This window comes from Epinephelus moara, chromosome 14 (genome assembly GCF_006386435.1).
Source record: "Epinephelus moara isolate mb chromosome 14, YSFRI_EMoa_1.0, whole genome shotgun sequence".
NCBI lineage: Eukaryota > Metazoa > Chordata > Actinopteri > Perciformes > Serranidae > Epinephelus > Epinephelus moara.
Window position 1 is genome coordinate 15880862 of NC_065519.1, and position 19578 is coordinate 15900439.

General features: G+C 41.3%; 2 protein-coding genes across 4 annotated transcripts in view; one reads left to right on the plus strand and one right to left on the minus strand.

Moving 5' to 3' along the window:
* Positions 1–257: 257 nt before the first annotated feature.
* Positions 258–7305, minus strand: spata7 (spermatogenesis associated 7). 2 transcript variants are annotated; one of them, XM_050062681.1, is made up of 12 exons: positions 7076–7305; positions 4695–4757; positions 4506–4595; positions 4306–4353; positions 3316–3419; positions 2706–3175; positions 2529–2574; positions 2183–2304; positions 2035–2085; positions 1797–1874; positions 1584–1641; positions 258–1463 (listed from the first exon to the last, which is right to left on the minus strand). In XM_050062681.1, exons 1-12 carry the CDS (start codon positions 7116–7118, stop codon positions 867–869), a joined length of 1770 nt encoding a protein of 589 aa, XP_049918638.1. In that variant the 5' UTR covers positions 7119–7305; the 3' UTR covers positions 258–866. The 2 variants fall into 2 exon arrangements, with proteins under 2 accessions (XP_049918638.1, XP_049918639.1); XM_050062682.1 differs by lacking the exon at positions 4695–4757.
* A 3977-nt stretch (positions 7306–11282) lies between these two features.
* Positions 11283–19578, plus strand: part of kcnk10b (potassium channel, subfamily K, member 10b) — a 29906-nt gene continuing 21610 nt past the window's right edge. The window contains exons 1-2 of one of the 2 annotated variants that reach the window (XM_050061777.1): positions 11283–11404; positions 18799–19214. In XM_050061777.1, coding sequence (XP_049917734.1) covers position 11404; positions 18799–19214 — 417 coding nt within the window. In that variant the 5' untranslated portion in view covers positions 11283–11403. The other variant, XM_050061776.1, reaches the window with a different exon arrangement.

Here is a 19578-nt window from a genome sequence, read left to right on the forward strand (position 1 = left end):
GAAATGGGCCAGCTGTCCGGAGCTGCTGCTGGCCGGTGACCTGTCTGTTTACCTTTTACATCGACTGACAGCTGTAACGGCAAACACAGAATATTGTGCAATGATAAAATAGCTGTCCTCTGTAATACTTTGCAAACTGGCTCAACTCACAGTCCGCAAATGTGGTAATAATAGCCGCACTTGCTTTGCTGCTGATTGCAGGCTGAATGATTGCCAGTTTGCACAGTAAATAATCAGATGCCAACATGCAAGAATCAGAAGAATAGAAAATTTATTGCAGCTGTAAAGACACTTTCTGGTGACAGTCAACTTCTAGTTGCTACATCTCAGAGGCATATAAAGTCAAACACACTCCAACAAGTGTTTTTCTACAAATCTGAAAATGTAAACTGCAGCTACACCAAGCTTCAGACTGACTGGGCACACTTTTCAATCCACTCTAACTAATTTCACACATCTGACATCAATTAAGTGCTATGGACAATCCTTTGCAATTTTTCAAATCCTGCTACTGTAGTTACCATTAAGTAATAGTTTGGAAAATGTCAATTGGCCACAAAAGCCAGCATGTACCCTCTTTACAATATCCTAAATGAGGCATTCAAGTCTATGATGCACTCACAAAACCTTGTATGCCATAATATGTGAACATGTCATTGTGCTTTTGTAAAATGGCTATTAAAAAAGCATAATATAACTACAACACCATCATGGTGAGGCTTGTAAAAACATAAATACAACCAGTGTTAAATCAAATTTACAAAACTATACTTTCAGATATCATATTTCTCTCTGGAAAAACACTCACTTGGTAACAAAAACATTAAAGGACATGTAATCCCTGAATACAGCAAAACTCAGAAAACTCAAAACTCATCATCACTGACAGACGCAGCTGTATTTGTGTGTTGCTCAGTGGCAGTTTCCACGTTGTTGTGGGTATTGCTCGACACGTGAAGCGACTCTGACAGATTTCTACCCAGATCCTCGAGCTCTTTAGATTGTCCATCATAGCCGTCTTCATCTTGGTCTTTGTCACTGGCTATAGTGGTGTATTCCTGGCTTTCATTGCTGAATTCTTTTGACTCAGGTGCGCCTGTTTGATTTAGATGATCATCAGAAAGCCAAGGAGAGCCTATGCCCTTTTCCTGACTCACATCTTCTCCATCCTTTTCATTTGTCTTAGTTGGTGAGGCAGCGGTCATTTCAGGAGAGCACAAGGGTGTAGAGACCATTAGGGGATCAGCGTAATCTGGCGAATCGCAGTATTTAATTAGTGACGCATAAGGGAACGCGTCATTGTCTTCTTTGGTCTTCACTTGATTCCCCTCTGATTCCAGATGTGGCAGGAACGAATCAAACAGATCATTCTCCTTTTTTTCAAGCTCTGAGGTGGAGGTGGATGTGTTGGGTGGCTCTTCAAAGTCTTTACGCAGCACTTCCAGGAGGTGGCGCATTTTACCCTAAAAACAAACATATGCATGAGAGGAAACAGAGGAGTCCTTGTGACAACCCTTTCATTATTTTCAGATATTAATATTTGCTTAACATATTTAGTATTCTGAATTAAGTTATATACTCACGACATCAAGCTGATGCCGATTCATGTCGATATGGCGTTTTATCACACGGTCGAGGAACCTTACAGAAGACACAGACACAATGACTCAGAAGGTGATAACCAACAGTAGTTGACACCTTTTAAACAACATACTCAATTGCATGCTATAGCTATTAAAAAAGTGTCATCCAGGCTGCAAATGTATTCTTGTAGTTCACAGAAATAAATGAGACACCTGTCAGAGATGTGCCCTCTGGATAAGATATCCTCCGTTACAGCAGAAATGAATTCGAGGTACATTAATTCTTCTTCCCTGTTGAACGACAGATGAGAATTATTCCCTTCACAAATTTACTTAAAAGTACTTTAGCTGGGTCTTAAAATTTACTGAAGCATCACACCATTAAACTCTTACACATATGTCAATAATCTTTTAGCTGTATAAGCATTAGACATGATCAAAGAGAACTTACTCTGCAGATATACCCTTCATAAAGGGAGATTTCCCGCCTTCTGGTGAGACCCTAAAAATGAGACTTATATTAGATCTATATACAGGAACTACAAAAGGTATAAGATGGCGCTAAAATGCAATATTATAATTCCACTTCCTGATTTTACCTGGATGAGGAGTCAAAGAAATCACGGTCTCTGCTCTTGTTCGCTCGACTCTGTTGTCTAGATGCTGAGAAATATGTGCCGTTGAGCTCGTCTTCAGACCATTCGTGCTCTGTATTAAATCCCTGTAAAACAAAAAGGACGGTAAAAATAACAAGGCGTATTCAATGATGTCAAGGCTGCATGATGATCAAGTATCTAATGTGGCTGTAAACACTTCAGCTCTCTATGGTTTAAAGGGACGATAAACCACACAAGGTTATCTGACATTGAGCAGCAAATAATCATAACCCATTATCTTTATAGTCTTTATTATACCTGAATAATCAGCTTACATCCCCCAAATTACCTGAGATGGCTCGTATAATTCCTGTGTGTATTCCTTGGTTTTTGTGCTGCATTAAAAAGACAGAATTCAAGTTATTTCTAACACATTACAACACATGTTCCACGTGTTAAGAAAGCTGTTTTAAAGACACAAATCTATTGCTTTCCTTTGAGATTCAGTGAGATGTTTGGTTAGTACCTTCCATGATATGTCTCCTGCCGCGTCAATCTAGAGTTGCTGCAATCCTGAGTAGGTTTCCTCCGTGGTGGTGCTCTGTAGTAGCGATACTGTGACAGGTATGAACTCTTTTCTGATTTCAAGGTCTTAGGGGTGAAAGGTTTGTCTTGGGTGAAGCGCTGTGAATGTTTCTGGAGCAAGTCTCCGCTGTACGTTTTCTGAACAGGGTCCTGGAAAGTCTTGTAGCAGCTCTGATCTCCCGAAGCTCCCAGTGACCACGCCGACTGCTTTCTGTGGGAAGTTGTGTCCGGGCTGCGGTACTTTGTTTCTGATGCTGGGCGAATGTGTTGAGAATGGTTCTGAGAGCCGACTTTACCCGGTGGATAAACTATGTCCTTGGCGTGAAAGGAGGAGCTGAACCTTGGGCTGGAGGCCGTGGAACTCCTTGAGCAGAGGTAAGGGCTGTCGTCGTACTGCACGGATAATCTACTCTGAAAAGCAAACATGTATTGATGTAATGTAGGCTTTGAATTTAAATCATTTGAGTGCTTGTAATCATTGGCATTCTTTCTGCGTAAGATACATTAACATCACACGAAGCAGTGAGAAACACATCAGTGACATTTCCTACCTGGGCTGAAGAGCTGGAGGCTCTGCTATTTCTCTGCGACAGAGAGTGGGCTGACTGAGGACGACCCCCTTTCCTCAACCGCTCCTGTCTGAGCTGGTCATTATCTGTAAACAGTCAATTTAAAGAACACATGAGGAGACACAGGAAATAGTCTATAGTAGACTAAAGGACTAACAGCACTTAATTGCAAGGTATGGGAGGGTCGATGGAGCAATTGAGATAGCACAGTCATAAGCCGAGAGCATGACTTTTACCATTAAAGATAAGGATGAGTTGCATCCTGTGCTCAAATGTGATGAGTGGGTAGATTGCATTATTGCTTAATGAGGTGACTGTCAGTGCAGCAATTGGCCTCTGCCTGCTCTATGATGCATGTCTTCCTGAGCTACTGAATGCTGACGGAAAGTGGTGAGTTCAAAGAGACAAGTATGGTCTTTAAAAGGTCCAGTGTGCAAGATTTAGGAGCATGTGCTGGCAGATATGGTACATACTATTCATAACTATGTTTTCATTGGTTTATAATCACCTGAAAATAAGAATCCTTTTTTTTTTTTAGCTTAGAATGAGCCGTTCATAGCTACATATGATGTGGGTCCTCATCCACAGAGTCCACCATGTTATTCTACAGTAGCCCAGAGCAGACAAACTAAACACTGGCTATTTGCAGTGTCTCACTGACCACCAAGGTTCTCCTACACACCTGGCACTCCAGAGAAATTTCAGTTGTGCAACGTCTCCGCCAGTTGCCACTAAATCCCACACTCAACCTTTAATTCTGATAACAAATACTGCCACAGCAATACCTGGCTGTTAGTGGTTACATTTGGATGGCATTTAAACCAATTATAATGCTATTAAAAACCATTGTGGGTGTGCTTACATGAGAAATATATGACCAATACTCAGAAATATGAGATACATCTTCATTTCAATGGCAAAAAAGTGTTTATAGTTAATTATTAATTTAATATTTGACACTTCGGTACTTACATTTTACACTAAGTATCAAGCTTTTGGGTACTGAGGCATCAATGGCAGCTGCAGAACAAGGCAAAAAAGTAAGGCCACCATAGGTCATTCATGTAATTATTATGCAACAAAGATACATGTCTTAACCACTTCAACATAAATATGCAGGAGCTGAATTAGTCATGTCTGCTGAATATCAATGTAAGGATCACGTAGCTCACCTTTAGCTGAGTAAACCTTTTTGTAATGAGACACCATGTGGTCTTTGACAATGGACTGTGTCAACTTGCTGGAGGAGCGAGGGCAGAAAGCTGAAAACACAACACAGAGAACAACATACAGTGCACTGTTAGATTAAACTCATAAATGACTTGTTTACCATTATGATACTAGCGCATATTAATACTTACGGCTACTTTTTAAAGTCTGTCCTCTCACACCAGGGCTGCACCCCAGTCCAGATGATACACTTGCTAAAATACATAACATAAATGGTTATGGTTATAGCCATGTTGACTCCCTTGGTCAAATAATAGGTTTAGGCTAGCACACCTAATGGCTGACAGCGCCCCAGACTAACGTCCAAGAACACAAAATTGTAACCACAAAATATCTCCAACATGCCCATCCGTAGTGATCCAAGTGTCCTGAAGCCCCGACATAAAAAGTTGTTTCAAAAAACGTCATTTGAACTCTGTTTTTAGCCTCACTGTAGCCTGTAGCTCTGACTGCTTCTCTGTGCTCCGCGCTCACGTGTGCGTGGCGCGCTCAGAGTGATCGGTGATGCACGGTCTCTGAAGAGCAGCAGTCTCGTCAGTACTGATGTCCAGATTCTCAAGTGCAGGCATCGCCAATTCCCAGTCTGAGCAGCAAAGACTTTCCTCATCCATTGGCATTGCTTTGCATTTGAAACAACTACACCACCAGGTTTCCAGCGCTCGACTCTGGTATTCTGCGGCTGGCTGAGGCTCATGAGCTGCAGCCGCTGCTTTGTCCAGTAGCCTGAGTTCCGCGTCCGTATATTCGGGCTCAAACAAATACAGGTCAACAAAGAAATGCTGTTCCTCCTCAATTTCAAAGTCTTCAGGCATGTTGGGCTGTCCTTTGCTAAAAGACCATAGTGCAAATTATCTTTTAGCTACTGTGGTTACTGTTGTCTCTCCCTGTAATGCACGTGTCACGTGATGTAAACACGGGTGAGCAAAGCTCATGCTTTCGCTGGTGTCGCGCAAGTGCGCACACATGAGCGCGGAGCACAGAGAAGCAGTCAGAGCTACAGGCTACAGTGAGGCTAAAAACAGAGTTCATATGACATTTTTCGAAACAACTTTTTATGTCTGGGCTTCAGCACACTTGGATCACTACGGATGAGCATGTTGGAGATATTTTGTGGTTTCAATTTTGTGTTCTTGGACGTTAGTCTGGGGCGCCGTCTGCCATTACGTGTGCTAGCCGCTCCCCTCGCCAATCTCCGCAAGGGATGAGAGGACTCTAAAACTTCACCAGGGCCTCCGTCGGCATATGGGTGAGTAGATAATGGCTGAATTTTCATTTTTGGGTGCACTATCCCTTTAACATTTTTACCTAATTGATTATGCATTGGGTTCCTGAATATTGGTCAGAAATGTTAGCTATTTTACGATTCACGACAGACTTTGTGTCATTATTTACACCATTTATTGACAATGCAATCAAAAATATTAAGTTTAGTTTAGTTTATATAAGAAGGGACAGTGCAAGTTAATGAATACACTTGGTGTAAAAATGCCAGAATTAGCCAAAAGGCTATTCTTCATCTGGAGTCCCTTTGCCAAGATGTTACACAAGGCTACCTAAAATACAACAAAGCAAAACAAAAAACAAAAAAAACAGTGCATACAGTTTAAGACGTCTTTGAATACATCAACAAGAAGTGATTTTAACATATTTTTTTAGTCACAAGAATGTTACGATCATCACGTGTGATTCAGTGCTAAAACTTGCGGCAATATTGATGCATTATAAAAGGACATACAATTTTTAAAAGCACAAGAGGCAGTAGTGACATATTTGACTATAAAACAACACTGCAACACCAGCCATTATCATCAAGTTCTTTGAATATTGTTTAAATAATTATATGAGTATCATTACATTGGTAGATAATATAAAACAATCAGGGTAATTACTTTGTGTCTAGTGTTTCTACACCTCTGTTCAAGCTTTACTATATTATTATCATTATCATTATTATTATTAGTAGCAGTAGTAGTAGTAGTAGTAGTAGTGGTAGTACTAGTAGTACTATGTAATAATTAGTCAAGGTTAGTTCAGAGCAGATATGTGTGGACAAGTGACGTTATGTAATGCAAACAATAACTAAATAAATATAAAAAATATATGTTTTTAATCAGTAAAAAGTATATTATTGGCTCATCTTACTTTGATATGTCGTGTTTACAGTAATACATGGTCATTCAATAGTGTAAAAACAAAGTTGTGAAAATAGTAAACGCACAACATGGGAAAAAAATCGTCTTTATTTTAATGTACCCAAATAAAGTAGCCTAACCTTAGCTGTAGCATCGTGTTACAAGCTAACGTTACTGTTTTAGTTATGAATTTCACGTCTCTAGAACAAGTAATGTGAGTATAAGGACGGCCATTGTCTAAATGAACTTGAAGGAGGATGAGGAGACACACAGTCAGCATAAGTTTATCTTCAGATAGCTGCCTAAGCGCAATTTGAATTTGCTTCATGCTGCTGATTAACTAGCCAAACAGCTAGCTAATGCTAACAGTGTTTCCATACCTGTTCTCGAGTCCATGCTAATGTTGCACTCAGCGTATCCCATTTTCCTCAGAAATATCCCGGGACAGCGGCGGTAGGGCTCGGATACATCCACAAACTACAGTGTACTTGACTACAAACATTTTAACGCTGTCAAACAATCACGTAACGGAAAGCTAACAGTCTAATACTAGCTTATAAGCAGATGAGCGGCGGAGCAAAGCTTCCCCGTCGCCATGCTGGTTGCTATGATCACCTACGTCATCACGCTCATGCGTAAGGAAAGCCACGCCCCAAACCACCAACTAAACCCCAAACACCTGTCATCTGGTGGGGGAAAGGGAGCTGAAATAACAAGATAAGAAGTCAGGATTGAATTAAATCAAATACATTAATATTTATTTATATTATTTATCATGAAATTTGAGTCTTCATGGAGTTTTTATATAAACCCCACTGACAAAGGAGTTAATTCAGCTTACAGCACATACAGACAGCAGACAGAAAAATAGACAAAATGAATATTTGTGTGTCAACACTGTGATATTTCTGGTTGTGGACATGATGTTTTTGGAGCCACAGAAAATGAGACAAACAGGGTGAAGCAGGTGGAGCCAGTGTGATGCCCATAAACTGCAAAAGTCAGCTAATATTGTGCTCACTGGTGATAAAAAAACAGTGACATGTACTGGAGCCCCTGTGTCTGCCAATTAAAAACAGGGTTACAGAGCAGTAGCTGTGCACTGAATTTTATACAGTTGTCCTAATAGTGCAGTTATTTTAATTTACACCAGAGGAGGAGGTGAGACAATGGCTAAGAAATTCAGTACCATTTAAAAACACATCGCAAAGGCCCTGAAACTGTGAAATATATCTATTATTAAAAGCTCTTTTGTGCCACCCATGCTCCCTGAAGGCTCCTTAATATCTACTAGTTGATATATCTATCTTGTTTATTGCTGGTGTGCCATTTTCAGGAAAGTTTGCACATATACAACCAGCAGCAAAGTTCCCTCATTTACAGAAACGACGTAGTGTGAAAAATCTGACCAATGTGGGAAAACACAGTATAACAAATATAAATTATGATTTTACCGAGTACGTCAGTCGTGGGAACATTTTGTCAGCAGCATATTGTTAATTCTGCCATGTTCCTTGTATTGTTTGATGGACCTTTTAAGCCATCACGTCATATACCAACAAAGGATTGTGAATCACATACAGTAATGTGAAAAACACTTTGCAGCACAGCTAACAGCAGCGTTAGCCCTTTACCACAAATCAATTCATGCTTAATTTTGTTTTCCCCAGTAACAGTTTGGTTTTATTGCCAGTTTGAAATGTAGAAATTAAGTGTTTTAAACCCCAGTGTGCGTATCCTTCTGTTTACAGGAGTCAAACAGGTCTATATTTGATGAGCTGAAATAAATCTTTATTTGGCTTTGACTATGTAGCCTGTGTCAAATTGATGTTAATATAATTTTGCTGTGTGAATAAAATGCTGCCACCCTGAATCTTGCTGTCTTTGTCATTCCCAAATGAATCCGATTCGATTAGTTTTTCACAGCTTGTCATAGCAGAGAAAGCACAGGTGGAACTAATGACATCAATGATGGCTCCATTGCAGCAATTACAGCAATTGGTTACACCTGTGTTTAAAGTGTCTCGAAGCCAATTCCCTTTTTCTTACTGTAGTGTGTTTTTCCACCCTCCACAGGTCTGCAGACTGATGATGCCTGGCCAAGAGAGAGCCAGGTGTTGCTGATTGGACGCTCACAGCTTGTTGACGTCATTGCTGTTGCCTTCTGTTTGATTTTGTTCTTACAAAGAACCTGAAATCTGGAATAAAGCTCTTTTGAGTTCAACTTTAATGTCATATTTGGACATGCCTTTAGCTCTCAAAGCCAGTCACTCTTAGGCTAATGTACAGAAGTAGGCTACTCCCAGTCAGCCACCACAGAAAGGGACGAAAGGTTGTATCTGCTGTGAAAGAGGCCAATGCAAGTTTAGTTTTGCTCAACATTTTCCCCTGTAATGGTTCTGTACGCTGAGTGTCTTTAAATTACATTACATCACTGCTAACTCTTGCGTCGCATTTCTTAAATATTTTTACTTTCTACGCAATTTTCTTTCTTCCATGGCTCGACAAGTCTGTATCTGTCAGTTAAAACTCCCTTAAATTCATATTTTCTTCGTTGTTCTTTGTTAGTTTCTACTGTTGATTTTACTCATTTAATCAGTTGCACGGTGGTGCAGTGGTTAGCATTGTTGCCTCACAGCAAGAAGGTTCCCGGTTCAAACCCAGGGTGGGGGAGCCCTTCTGTGCAGGCTCCTCGTGTCAGTGTGGGTTTTCTGAGGGTACTCCAGCTTCCTCCCACAGTCCAAAGACATGCAGGTTAATTGGTGACTCTAAATTACCCGTAGGTGTGAATGTGAGCATGAATGGTTGTCTGTCTCTATGTGTCAGCCCTGTGATAGTCTGGTGACCTGTCCAGGGTGTACCCTGCCTCTTGCCCAGTGTCAGCTGGGATAGGCTCCAGCCCACCCACGACCCTCAAGAGGATAAGTGGTTACGGAAAATGAATGAATGAATCTAAGGCAATTAGTTTAGTTGTCCACCTATTAGAGCTCTAGTAAAAATTCTATTTCTATTTCTCTAGTTCGATTCAACACTTTTGTAAAAGTGACAGTCCACTTCATACTCTCTGAAAAAAACTGAACTTCACCTATTCACTCAACCTATGCGGCACAGGTTGAGTGAATAGTTCAACTAAATTAATCTTGGAATATATAGGTGTTTAGGGTGGCACAGTGGTGTGGTGGTTAGCACTGTTGCCTCACAGCAAGATTGGGTTCCTGGTTCAATCCCAGGAGGGAGCCCTCCTGTGCAGAGTTTGCATGTTCTCCCCGTGGTTTTCTCCGGGTGCTCCGGCTTCCTCCAGTCCAAAGACATGCAGGTTAATTTATGACTCTAAAATTGTCCATGTGAGCATGAAGGTCTGTCTCTATGTGTCAGCCCTGTGATAGTCTGGTGACCTGTCCACCTCTCACCCAGTGTCAGCTGGGATAGGCTCCAGCACCCCTGTGACCCTCAAGAGGATAAGCGGTTAAGGAAAATGGCTGGATGTAGGTGTTTTTGAATTGTCACATACTGTACTTTATAGACAATCTGTTAAAAGCCAACAGGAAGAAGTGAAACAGTTGAACTGATTCTCAACTGATAAGCTGATAAGACAATAAAAATACTCTATAAACTATCTGTGAGTGGATCATCCATACAAAGTGTTACCAAGGAAGGGAATAATTTTTCAATTTTTATTTTATCATTACTTCACTGTAGTGAAGTCATCCTGACTGCAGTGAAGACATGCCCAGGCACTGGTCAGGCAGAATTTGTAAACTTAAACTTAAAATATAGAGCTTGGCAACTGACGCCTCAGTGCATGGCATTGTGGGTCTGCACCTGCCAATAAATAGAGGGGTATTTTACTCATTTGTTTATGTGTGACCTGCCAACAATGGACACTTTTTGCATGAGCCTAGACTCAGGTAAGTGTTATCTTATGCTGTCATGAGACATTTGTGCATGATATTTAGTGATTTGATCTTTTACAAAGCTGAGCTACTTTTACTAAGTTGCTAGATTTCTTCCCACAGTAGCTTTGCTGTAGTTCAACTTCTTTCAGTGTGATGTCATTGGTAGCTTGCAAAGCTGTGTTTTCAAAGCAGCTTCCTCAATAATGAAATAAGGTATAATGCTATCATTATTATGATGCATTTGCAAGTGAAGATTAAAGCTACAGTAACATATTTTTGGACAAAAATAAAAGCAGTTTGCAAGCTTACTTTCAGAAGTCTATTGAAATGAATGAAAATCTAAGCCTGCCTTCAGGGTAGGGTAGAAAAACTATTATATATGTAAAAAATATGTGTATTAAACTATATAATGCTTGAATGGTTGGAGTAAAAAGAGTATGATCTTTAAACCAGGCTATAACTTCAATTTAAAGTTCAAACTTGCAACACCTGCAGGACATTTTGGCTCCATAATCAACACAAAAGTCTTTTTTTCTCTTAATTTTTCCTGAATCCACTTTGGCCAAACTGTTCATGAATTGTTCCCATCGTCACCATCTGACTGGTGCACAATTTAGGGGGGCTAACCAGATGGAGGAGGCGACTTATCCTAAGCTATCGTTGTTCATAAATTATGCACTGTTTCCCATTCATGTGAGTGATGTAATGGTTTGAATCTGCTGCTGATTTGACTTGCTCCCCTGCGCCATGTGCTCCGTCGCCGGTTGCCAAACGATGGGAAGATAATCCTGTTTTGGGGGCTAAAAGAAAAGAGTGAGTAGCCAATTTAATATGGATTATGAGAGTGAATTAAAATGTATCTGATGCAAAGCTAGAGGCAAATTTAGCTGGAGGCTAGTGAGAGTAAAAACAGGTGGAGTAGTGCGCTCTGGGAGTGAAAGGGAGGAGAGCATCCTTGCCCGTTGTTCCTGCTGCCGGCGTGACGCGTGGTTAAAGTTGCCTTTTTCTGGACGCGCTCCAGCTGTGTTTTATGGGCCGGACCACTGGTGTGCGTGTGCAGAGTGTGGGACGTGATGTGGTTCGGTCCTCAGTGAAAAGGTCTCCCAAGTATCTCTCTTGGCAGACGAGCACCGCGCGTCCAAGCGAGGTGGAGGAGAAAAAGGAGGAGGAGGGGGGACAGCAGAGGCAGACAATGCGGTCCTGCGATGCGCTTATTTCTCCGTACAATTTACACCCACATCCACGAAAACATGATGTGCCGAAGACGTGGGAGAACTCCTCGTGATTTGGCTATTTTTATTTATTTTTTATAATCGGATTGAAGCAAATTCCTTTCACGTTTTGACCGAGAACAAAAATAGAGATGAAATTTCCAATAGAAAACCCGAGGAAACAAGTTAACTGGGACCCGGAACAAGGTTGGTGAATACTGCTTTGTTATTGTGTCATAACTTTACATATGTCATTTAATATTACTCTAAATCTCAGCAACACCTCATAGAGATACCTGAGGCACAGTAAATCTGCATTATTCAACATTTTTACTCAATATTTTGTTTTTTTTCCAGTGTGTTTTTTCTTATTGTAATATTTTAATGTGCCAAAATGACCCTTAACACGAGACAAGGCGGTTGGGTGGATTTCTTTATTCTCCATCCTCCGTGTGCACAGTTGTGCAAGGAAACGCTGCTGGGAGCGGAGCCGCGACCGCTTCAAGCTGGCGGGAATAGCCACGGTGAAACCGGAAATGCTGCCAAAATAAAAGCACGTAAAGTTGTTGCCTTAGAAATAATTGCGCCTTAGGGACATGTCGAAAATTGTCGAAATTCCAGCATGAAGCTATAATTTCCGATTATTATAACCACCAGGCATGGCTGGGCACTCATGGTGGATTATTAGCCTACCAAATAATTAATCTCACCGGAAATAGACTAGATTGTGACTGTGCCTGTAATAGGGGAGACAACCTAACATTTTAGTTTTGGATCAGTGTTATTAAAACTGTTTGTTATTATTATTTTTTGTTTTGTTTTATTCTAACTTGCACATTTCTGCTACAAATGAACTGTTGTTTTTTTTCTAGAACTTTCCTTTCGTCTAGCCTACAATTGCACTGGTGGAGGTGAAATGTTAGAACGTACCCCATGGGTGGGGTTATAGCCTATGTAACAGGCAGAGGGTTAGTTGTCTGTTTAACACAATTTATTCATCACAATTTTGTCTACTTGCTATATTGATACTGTTTAAAATCTATGTCTGATAGATATCCAAACATCTGTACATCCCTTATCTAACCACCAATGCTTCATGAATGGAAAAACATATGGATATCATATGTGTTTCTCTTCTCATTTGTGATAAATTGATGGATAGATGCGGGCATCGGTGGCTTAGTGGGTAGAGCAGGCGCCCCATCTACAAGGCTGTTGCCGCAGCAGCCCGGGTTCAACTCCAGCCTGTGGCCCTTTGCTGCATGTCACTCCCTCTCTCTCTCCCCCCTTCACACTTGTCTGTCCTATCCATTAAAGGCTAAAAATGCCCCAAAAAATATCTATAAAAAAAAATTGATGGATAGATGCATGTAGATACCTATTTCTCCATCTACATTAGAGGAAGGATAGGTATCTGTCCATCTGTTAGTCTATCATTGATATTTAACGGTTGGATAGATACAATGGGTAACCTAGGTCCACATGTCAAAATATGAGTATTTTATGTATAAAAATGGGCAAGATGGTAATATTGTGTGTCATTAAGATACCTGACAAATTAAAAATACAAATTATATGTCATTTAATCAAGGACATGAGTTCAAACTGAACATAAATTTGAGTGCAAAGATAGAAAAAATGCACTATGTGTGGAAATTTTTTCAAGCTGAGCCGACACTTGCTGCGAGTTGGTTACATCGTTCAAAATGGTGCTGTGTTTAGGCAACAAGACAGTTGTTAAGATGATATATGGTTGGATTCGGTGTCTGTAATCGAAAAACAAGATGACAAAGAAATTTACTTACGATGGCCGAAAACACTCTTTGTTACTGAACTCCGCTGAAACACGTCCAGTCTCTGTGGACTTTTGCGAGTCATGGTTTGGCAGTATTGTGGTCAACTGGCTGGAAGCACGAAAGGATCGACCCTATGTAACCACTTAAAAAGTCCATGTTACGCCGCTATGTTTTACATATGGTTCCAAAAAATGAGAATTTTGCTTGGTCTTTAATCTCTATTGAAATTTAATGTTCTAATTTTGGTATGAGATGTATAGTCACCAGGGCGTAGGTTTCATTTCAATACTGGGGCACACATATGATTCATTGGGGGCTTAGGGCAGTGGTCCCCAACTGGTGGGTGGTGGGTCCATTCTGAATGCACTGCAAATGACTCACAAATGTGTCAAGTTTGTAAAAAACTTTTGAGTATGGTGAATTTCCATCACAGAGCTGTCTTTTTGAAGTGTTGTTCCCTGCTGTAGAGTGAGTGACTAATGTACAGCCACTTGACAGAGGCAGCAAATTAGCTTGATGACATGGCCAAATGCAAGTATGACGCTGAATGTATTAGACTGAGTAGATCTTGAACAAATGACTAAGGAGAAATCTGGACCCCATGGCTCAACCATTGGCTTAGGGTTGCTCCCCAGGAAATTTTGAGCATTACACAATTAGTTTCCAGCATTCTGGTGATTTTTTTCTGCCTCAGATTTTTGCCTTTTTTGCATCATCTGATGGTGTAAATGCACTCAATCTAAATATTAAAAGGTGGATGTGTCCCCTGCATTCCCCCGAAATCTACACTTATGTAAGTCTACATTTAGGTAGACTAAGCCACTCCTGGCAACATCCCCACTTAGGATTTTATTTTGAAACTAGTTTTTGCTGGAAGTCCTTGGCCTGGCGTCTGTGATTCAGCCTGGCTTGATGCTTAAATTTGAGGCTCAGCTGGTGAGTTGAACGCCTACAACCTGTCTAGTACCACAGGGAGTAACTGGGCCAGGAGCCGACCTAAGCACAACCCAAAATCTGCCCTCGTGTTTACTACTACTAGTAGCTTTGCACTGTGTTCATCAGTGGGTGAATATTGTGCACGCATTATGCAGCTGAGATGCTGAGATGTTGACAAACTGAATGTTTACAGTGTCCTACCACAACTGTGCGCCACTAAACAGAAACTGAATGGTTGATGCAACAATTTCAATGCATGAGAATCTTCGTCAGCAGCAGCCACATGTTTCTTTTTCCAGTTCTATGATGGACCTGAGTCTCTAGTGGACGTTTCCTGTGCTTTGCCCAGACATGCTGGAAACAGAGAGTGAGGGATGAGAGAGAGGAGCGAGAGAGTATCGGATGCTATCAGATAAAAAGCACTGCTCTCCCCTCAGTCCTTATTTAATTTGCCAGAATCAATAAGAAGCAAATTCAGGGGTTTGAGAAGGATTTTAGATGAATGCCACACGGCATCGGAAGAATTAAATGCAAACCAAATTATGTTCATCCCAGTTTCGGTTGTGCATCTATGGTTTAAAACTCATACATAGACTTATATTCTTTTACTAAGGATGTTATTTGTTTTTTAAAATCACTCAGCTGCACTAAAGTCGATGAGATACAGCTTTCTGAATTACCCTAGTGTATAGCTGCTGCTGCCCTGCTGCATACAACTGATTTATTTAATTTCACTCACTCACAAGATGAGATGAAAAGCAATTAACGTTGCAGTAAGACTAGTTATGGACATGGCCCATTTGCAGTTAATTAACTGGCAGATATTCGACTGCATCCATCAACACGGCTGCACCAAACACAGCAGACGACATGATGTAGGGTTTTATTCTTTCTGCTGCTTCACCTCTCGGTCGTAATTTTCTAAATCATCTCATGTGCTAAAAATAGCCCGCCACCGCCCTTAAAGGAACGTACTATAAATTGAAAGTGTCAGTTTTGCACCTTCCCGAGCTTTTGACATCACTTTGCTGGTATTGATTCACTCATGATACGGGCATTAACTAACAAGATTCATCGCTCCTGGATCAGAGAATGAGACACTTCCTGGATGCCCTTGACTCATCAGGGCGGGGTGCGTGCGTGAGTGCATACGTTTTACCGAGCATATCCCATAAGTGACCCTATCCCATTAGTAAACAAAAGAGTACCCCCCTCTCAGACAAATCCATTTGGTATTCCTACCTACGAGAGCTGCATCAGAGTCGACAGCAGGCTCCACCCAGGGCTCCGAGGCACGGCTCGCTCTGCGATCATATGAGAGAGGTGGGGGCGTTGGAGGTGAAGGCCGCAGCTCAGAATAGCTTCTACAATGGTTTATATACATTAAAGGAATCTAAAATTGGCCGCCTGCTCGGTGCTGCTTGCCACTTGGTTGACCCGCTCCAGCACCCATGCATTTGTGATAAAAACCCACCCAGAAGCCAATGACTGAGAGTGGCACTTATCCTGCCCTCTCTTGCAGTCTATCAGAAAAATTGAATCCTGCTTCTCAGCATAGAGGATAACTCAATTTTCACCTCCACCTCGCAACACTGTACGGATTTAGTTGCAAATGGTGTGTGTGTTTGAATATTTGTGCAGTTTTTTGTCTGTTTTGCCTTATGTAACTCTATGTTACATACTCAGAATCATTCGATTATCTCCACTAATTCAGGTTTCCTCAGGTTTTTCTTTCACGCTGATAATTCACAGTAATTTAATGACAAGGTTTCTCTGCATTAGTGGTCGAGGCAGCCACTGAGGCTCCATTTCATGGCAATAATGGCTTTTATGTGCAGGATCCAAAACAAATTCTCAGTGTGTTAAGATGTCGAGATGACGGCTTTGACACAGACATTTGTGCCGATAGCTTCTAGCTTCTGCTTTGTGAATAGCCCTTCATTAGCTCGGACTAATAGAAGGAAATCGCTTTGTAATGCCTCATGCAGGAGGATGTACGTTGTGAGTTTCTGTAATGAGGCTTGCATTTACAAAATGTGGTGTTCAGTGTGCAAAACAGACACAATTCTTCATTGTCCAGGTGCTGAGTCCAAACCTGTGCAGTGATTTCTGCTTCCCAAGGACTCACTTTGAAATAATTTAGCTATTACGTCACTCACGTACAGAGGTAGGCAATCGATTTTGATACCTCTGTACCTGATGAAGAGCCATTTCAACACATTCTCACTTTGACTTGTCACATATTGATGTTTTGGTCATGGACTTTCCATGTTCACATACGACATGCAAGATACCCTGGGTGGGTTGGTTGTTGACGTTCTGGGACACCGTGTCAAGTTCTGCCTGTTACATGCTTTGTCCTTTTTCAAAATTCACTTCCGTTTTCACAGGAAATTTAATGTTTAGGTAAAGTCTCTTTGAAAACCGAACACACAGGGTTTTAGAATCTGATGGGACATGGACACCACTCTCTCGGGTGAAAGTCAGTGTTTGTTTGACCCATCTACCGCTCCCTCTCACCCAACCCTGTCGGACTTTCACCGCCTTAACTTTTGTCCTTGTCCCACCACATTTCCTCCTGACACCGCTGGGCACCTTTAAACTGTAATGGCAACTGGCCACGTATCACACTGACGTTACAGGACACCTTTTTACGTTGGTTTCTGACGCCGCAAGTCACTGCCCAAGTGCCAGATTTCGACGACTTCGGAGTGAGACTGGGCTTGCATTGTAGTTTTTTTGTTGCGAGTCCAATGCAACTACAATGCAAGCCCAGTCTCACTCCGAAGTCGTCGAAATCTGGTACTTGGGCATCTGATAAAGACATACTTTGGGAAATATCAAACAGTACAACTTTGAAATCTTTGGATCAGTGGATTTCAAATATTTTGTGCCCAAAGCATACCAACAGGCAAAACAAAATCTCAAGGCACACCTGTATTAATATCTGTGCTCAGTAGCTTCTATAACGTGTGTTATCACTCTTATCACGACATAAGACAATAAAATAAGAATGAATAAGACAGAAAGCTTTCATGATACTGTCTACTGACAGCTTTTTTTTTCTTGTTGCTTTTGGTGGTAGGTCGTCTTTGCTGGTGCTTTGCTGTAATTTGCCTCACACAATAAAGCGATCCATTGTCCCACTCATGGCTTTCTCCTTTTAATTGTTACCATCCCTCATACTGGCTGCCAATCAGGGCTTTTGATGTGTCAGACTCTTATAATTCCCTCGCGCTAACGGCGACAAATAGGTCCCCCGTGAGGGTTTTTTAAATGAAACTAAAAATTAAATTAGATTTTTGAGCAAGGGTTTGCCTCTTTATTAGGAAATGGGTGCACACGACATACTGACACAGTCAATTAGAAATTAATTCATAACTTTTTGAATAAGCCCAGTTGAAATCTGCAATAATAATAATAATAATAATAATAATAATAATAATAATAATAATAATAATAATAATATGTGGTGATCACAAAATTACCAAACGCTTCATAGTGCTCCTTGTAGTTTCTGAGATAAAGCCATGTTCTTATCATGCTATCTTTAGTCTTTGGGCACTGTTTTCTTATTAAAACCGTAGGAAATACCCCAAAATAAGCAATAAGAATGTAGGGAGTTTTGTCATTTTCAATACACATGTGAGAGGCCCCTATCTATATAGATTCCATATAAATAAAAGTTGCACTGGACTAATGTATTATTAGTCATACAGTAGGTGAAAACCCTCACTTGAGGAGCCATTCTCTCATACCAGAACTCACTTTTCAGCCAAATGCTTTGACTGATGTAGAAAATTTCCTCAGGGTTGTGCTTAGGCAAGCCTCGAGAATATTTCCATCAAAAGAAAATTCAAAATTTCTGCTGCCGGCACAAACGGATGAAAGGAGGCAGCCAAAACTTCAATTAAATTCATGTTTCCATTTTATTACCGCAACACACTAGTTATCACAGGACAAAGAACAACAATAGGGATCTGTAAACACATGGACACTGTGTAATCATTTCAAACTCACCTAAAAAGCCTCAAAGACTGCCTTCAAAACAACATGTCAGAAGGACTTTTTTTTCTGAACACTCAATCTGTCTTCACATTTTATTCATATCCAGCCTGTAACAGATTCAGGGCCTTCAGCCAAGAACAGTCTGCTAATTTGTATTTGCCTAAAATCGTCAGAATAATTTTCAGTAGAGACAGAATTGCTGTTTCTGTCCTCCAACACAAATTAATCTTCTCTTCCCTGTCACTCTTTTCCCCAGTGGCGGTCCAGACCAACTTGGTCCCTCCCAAAAAGGTCCAGCCTGGCATGGCTAAGTCGAGCCTGGTCCAGGCCAGCGTGGCCACCATGCAGAACCCGATGGGCTGCGACCCAAAGGCCAATGGTCACTGTCCATTACCGCGCCTGTCCATCTCCTCCCGCTCTGCCAGCGTGGTGGCCAGCATGGACGCCAGCTGCGACGGCACGGCCGCGGCGCTCCACTCGGTGATGAAGTGGAAGACGGTGCTGGCAGTGTTCATCGTGGTCGTCCTCTACCTGGTTTGTGGAGGTCTGGCATTCAGGGCGCTGGAGCAGCCGTTTGAGAGCATCCAGAAGACCAGTATCACCCTGGAGAAGGCTTCTTTCCTGGAGAGACACCCATGTGTTACCCCTGAGGAGCTGGAGGCACTCATCAAGGTGAGAGAGTGAGAGTGGAGATGAGCTTTTAGAGTTCTGGAACAGCCTCGGAGTAGCACGTAGCATTTGTTGAATATCTTCACAGATTAGTTTCCAAGAGGTTTGGAAGATAAGAAAAATGTAATGAAAATGATCTGATGACTTATTCTGATTGTCATTCAATTTGATTGGTAGATAAGAAGAGGAACGTCAGAGGACTGACCTTTACAGCAGCAGTTTCCTAGATGGTGATTACTATCGGGTAATTAGAGGTTCTCGGGTTAATTAATTGTGGTCCTATTAGCTTGTCACACGATCTGTCAAAGCTTGGATGATACTCTCTTTCATGTCCACATTGTCATGGTCAGTCTAGCAGATAGCAAAT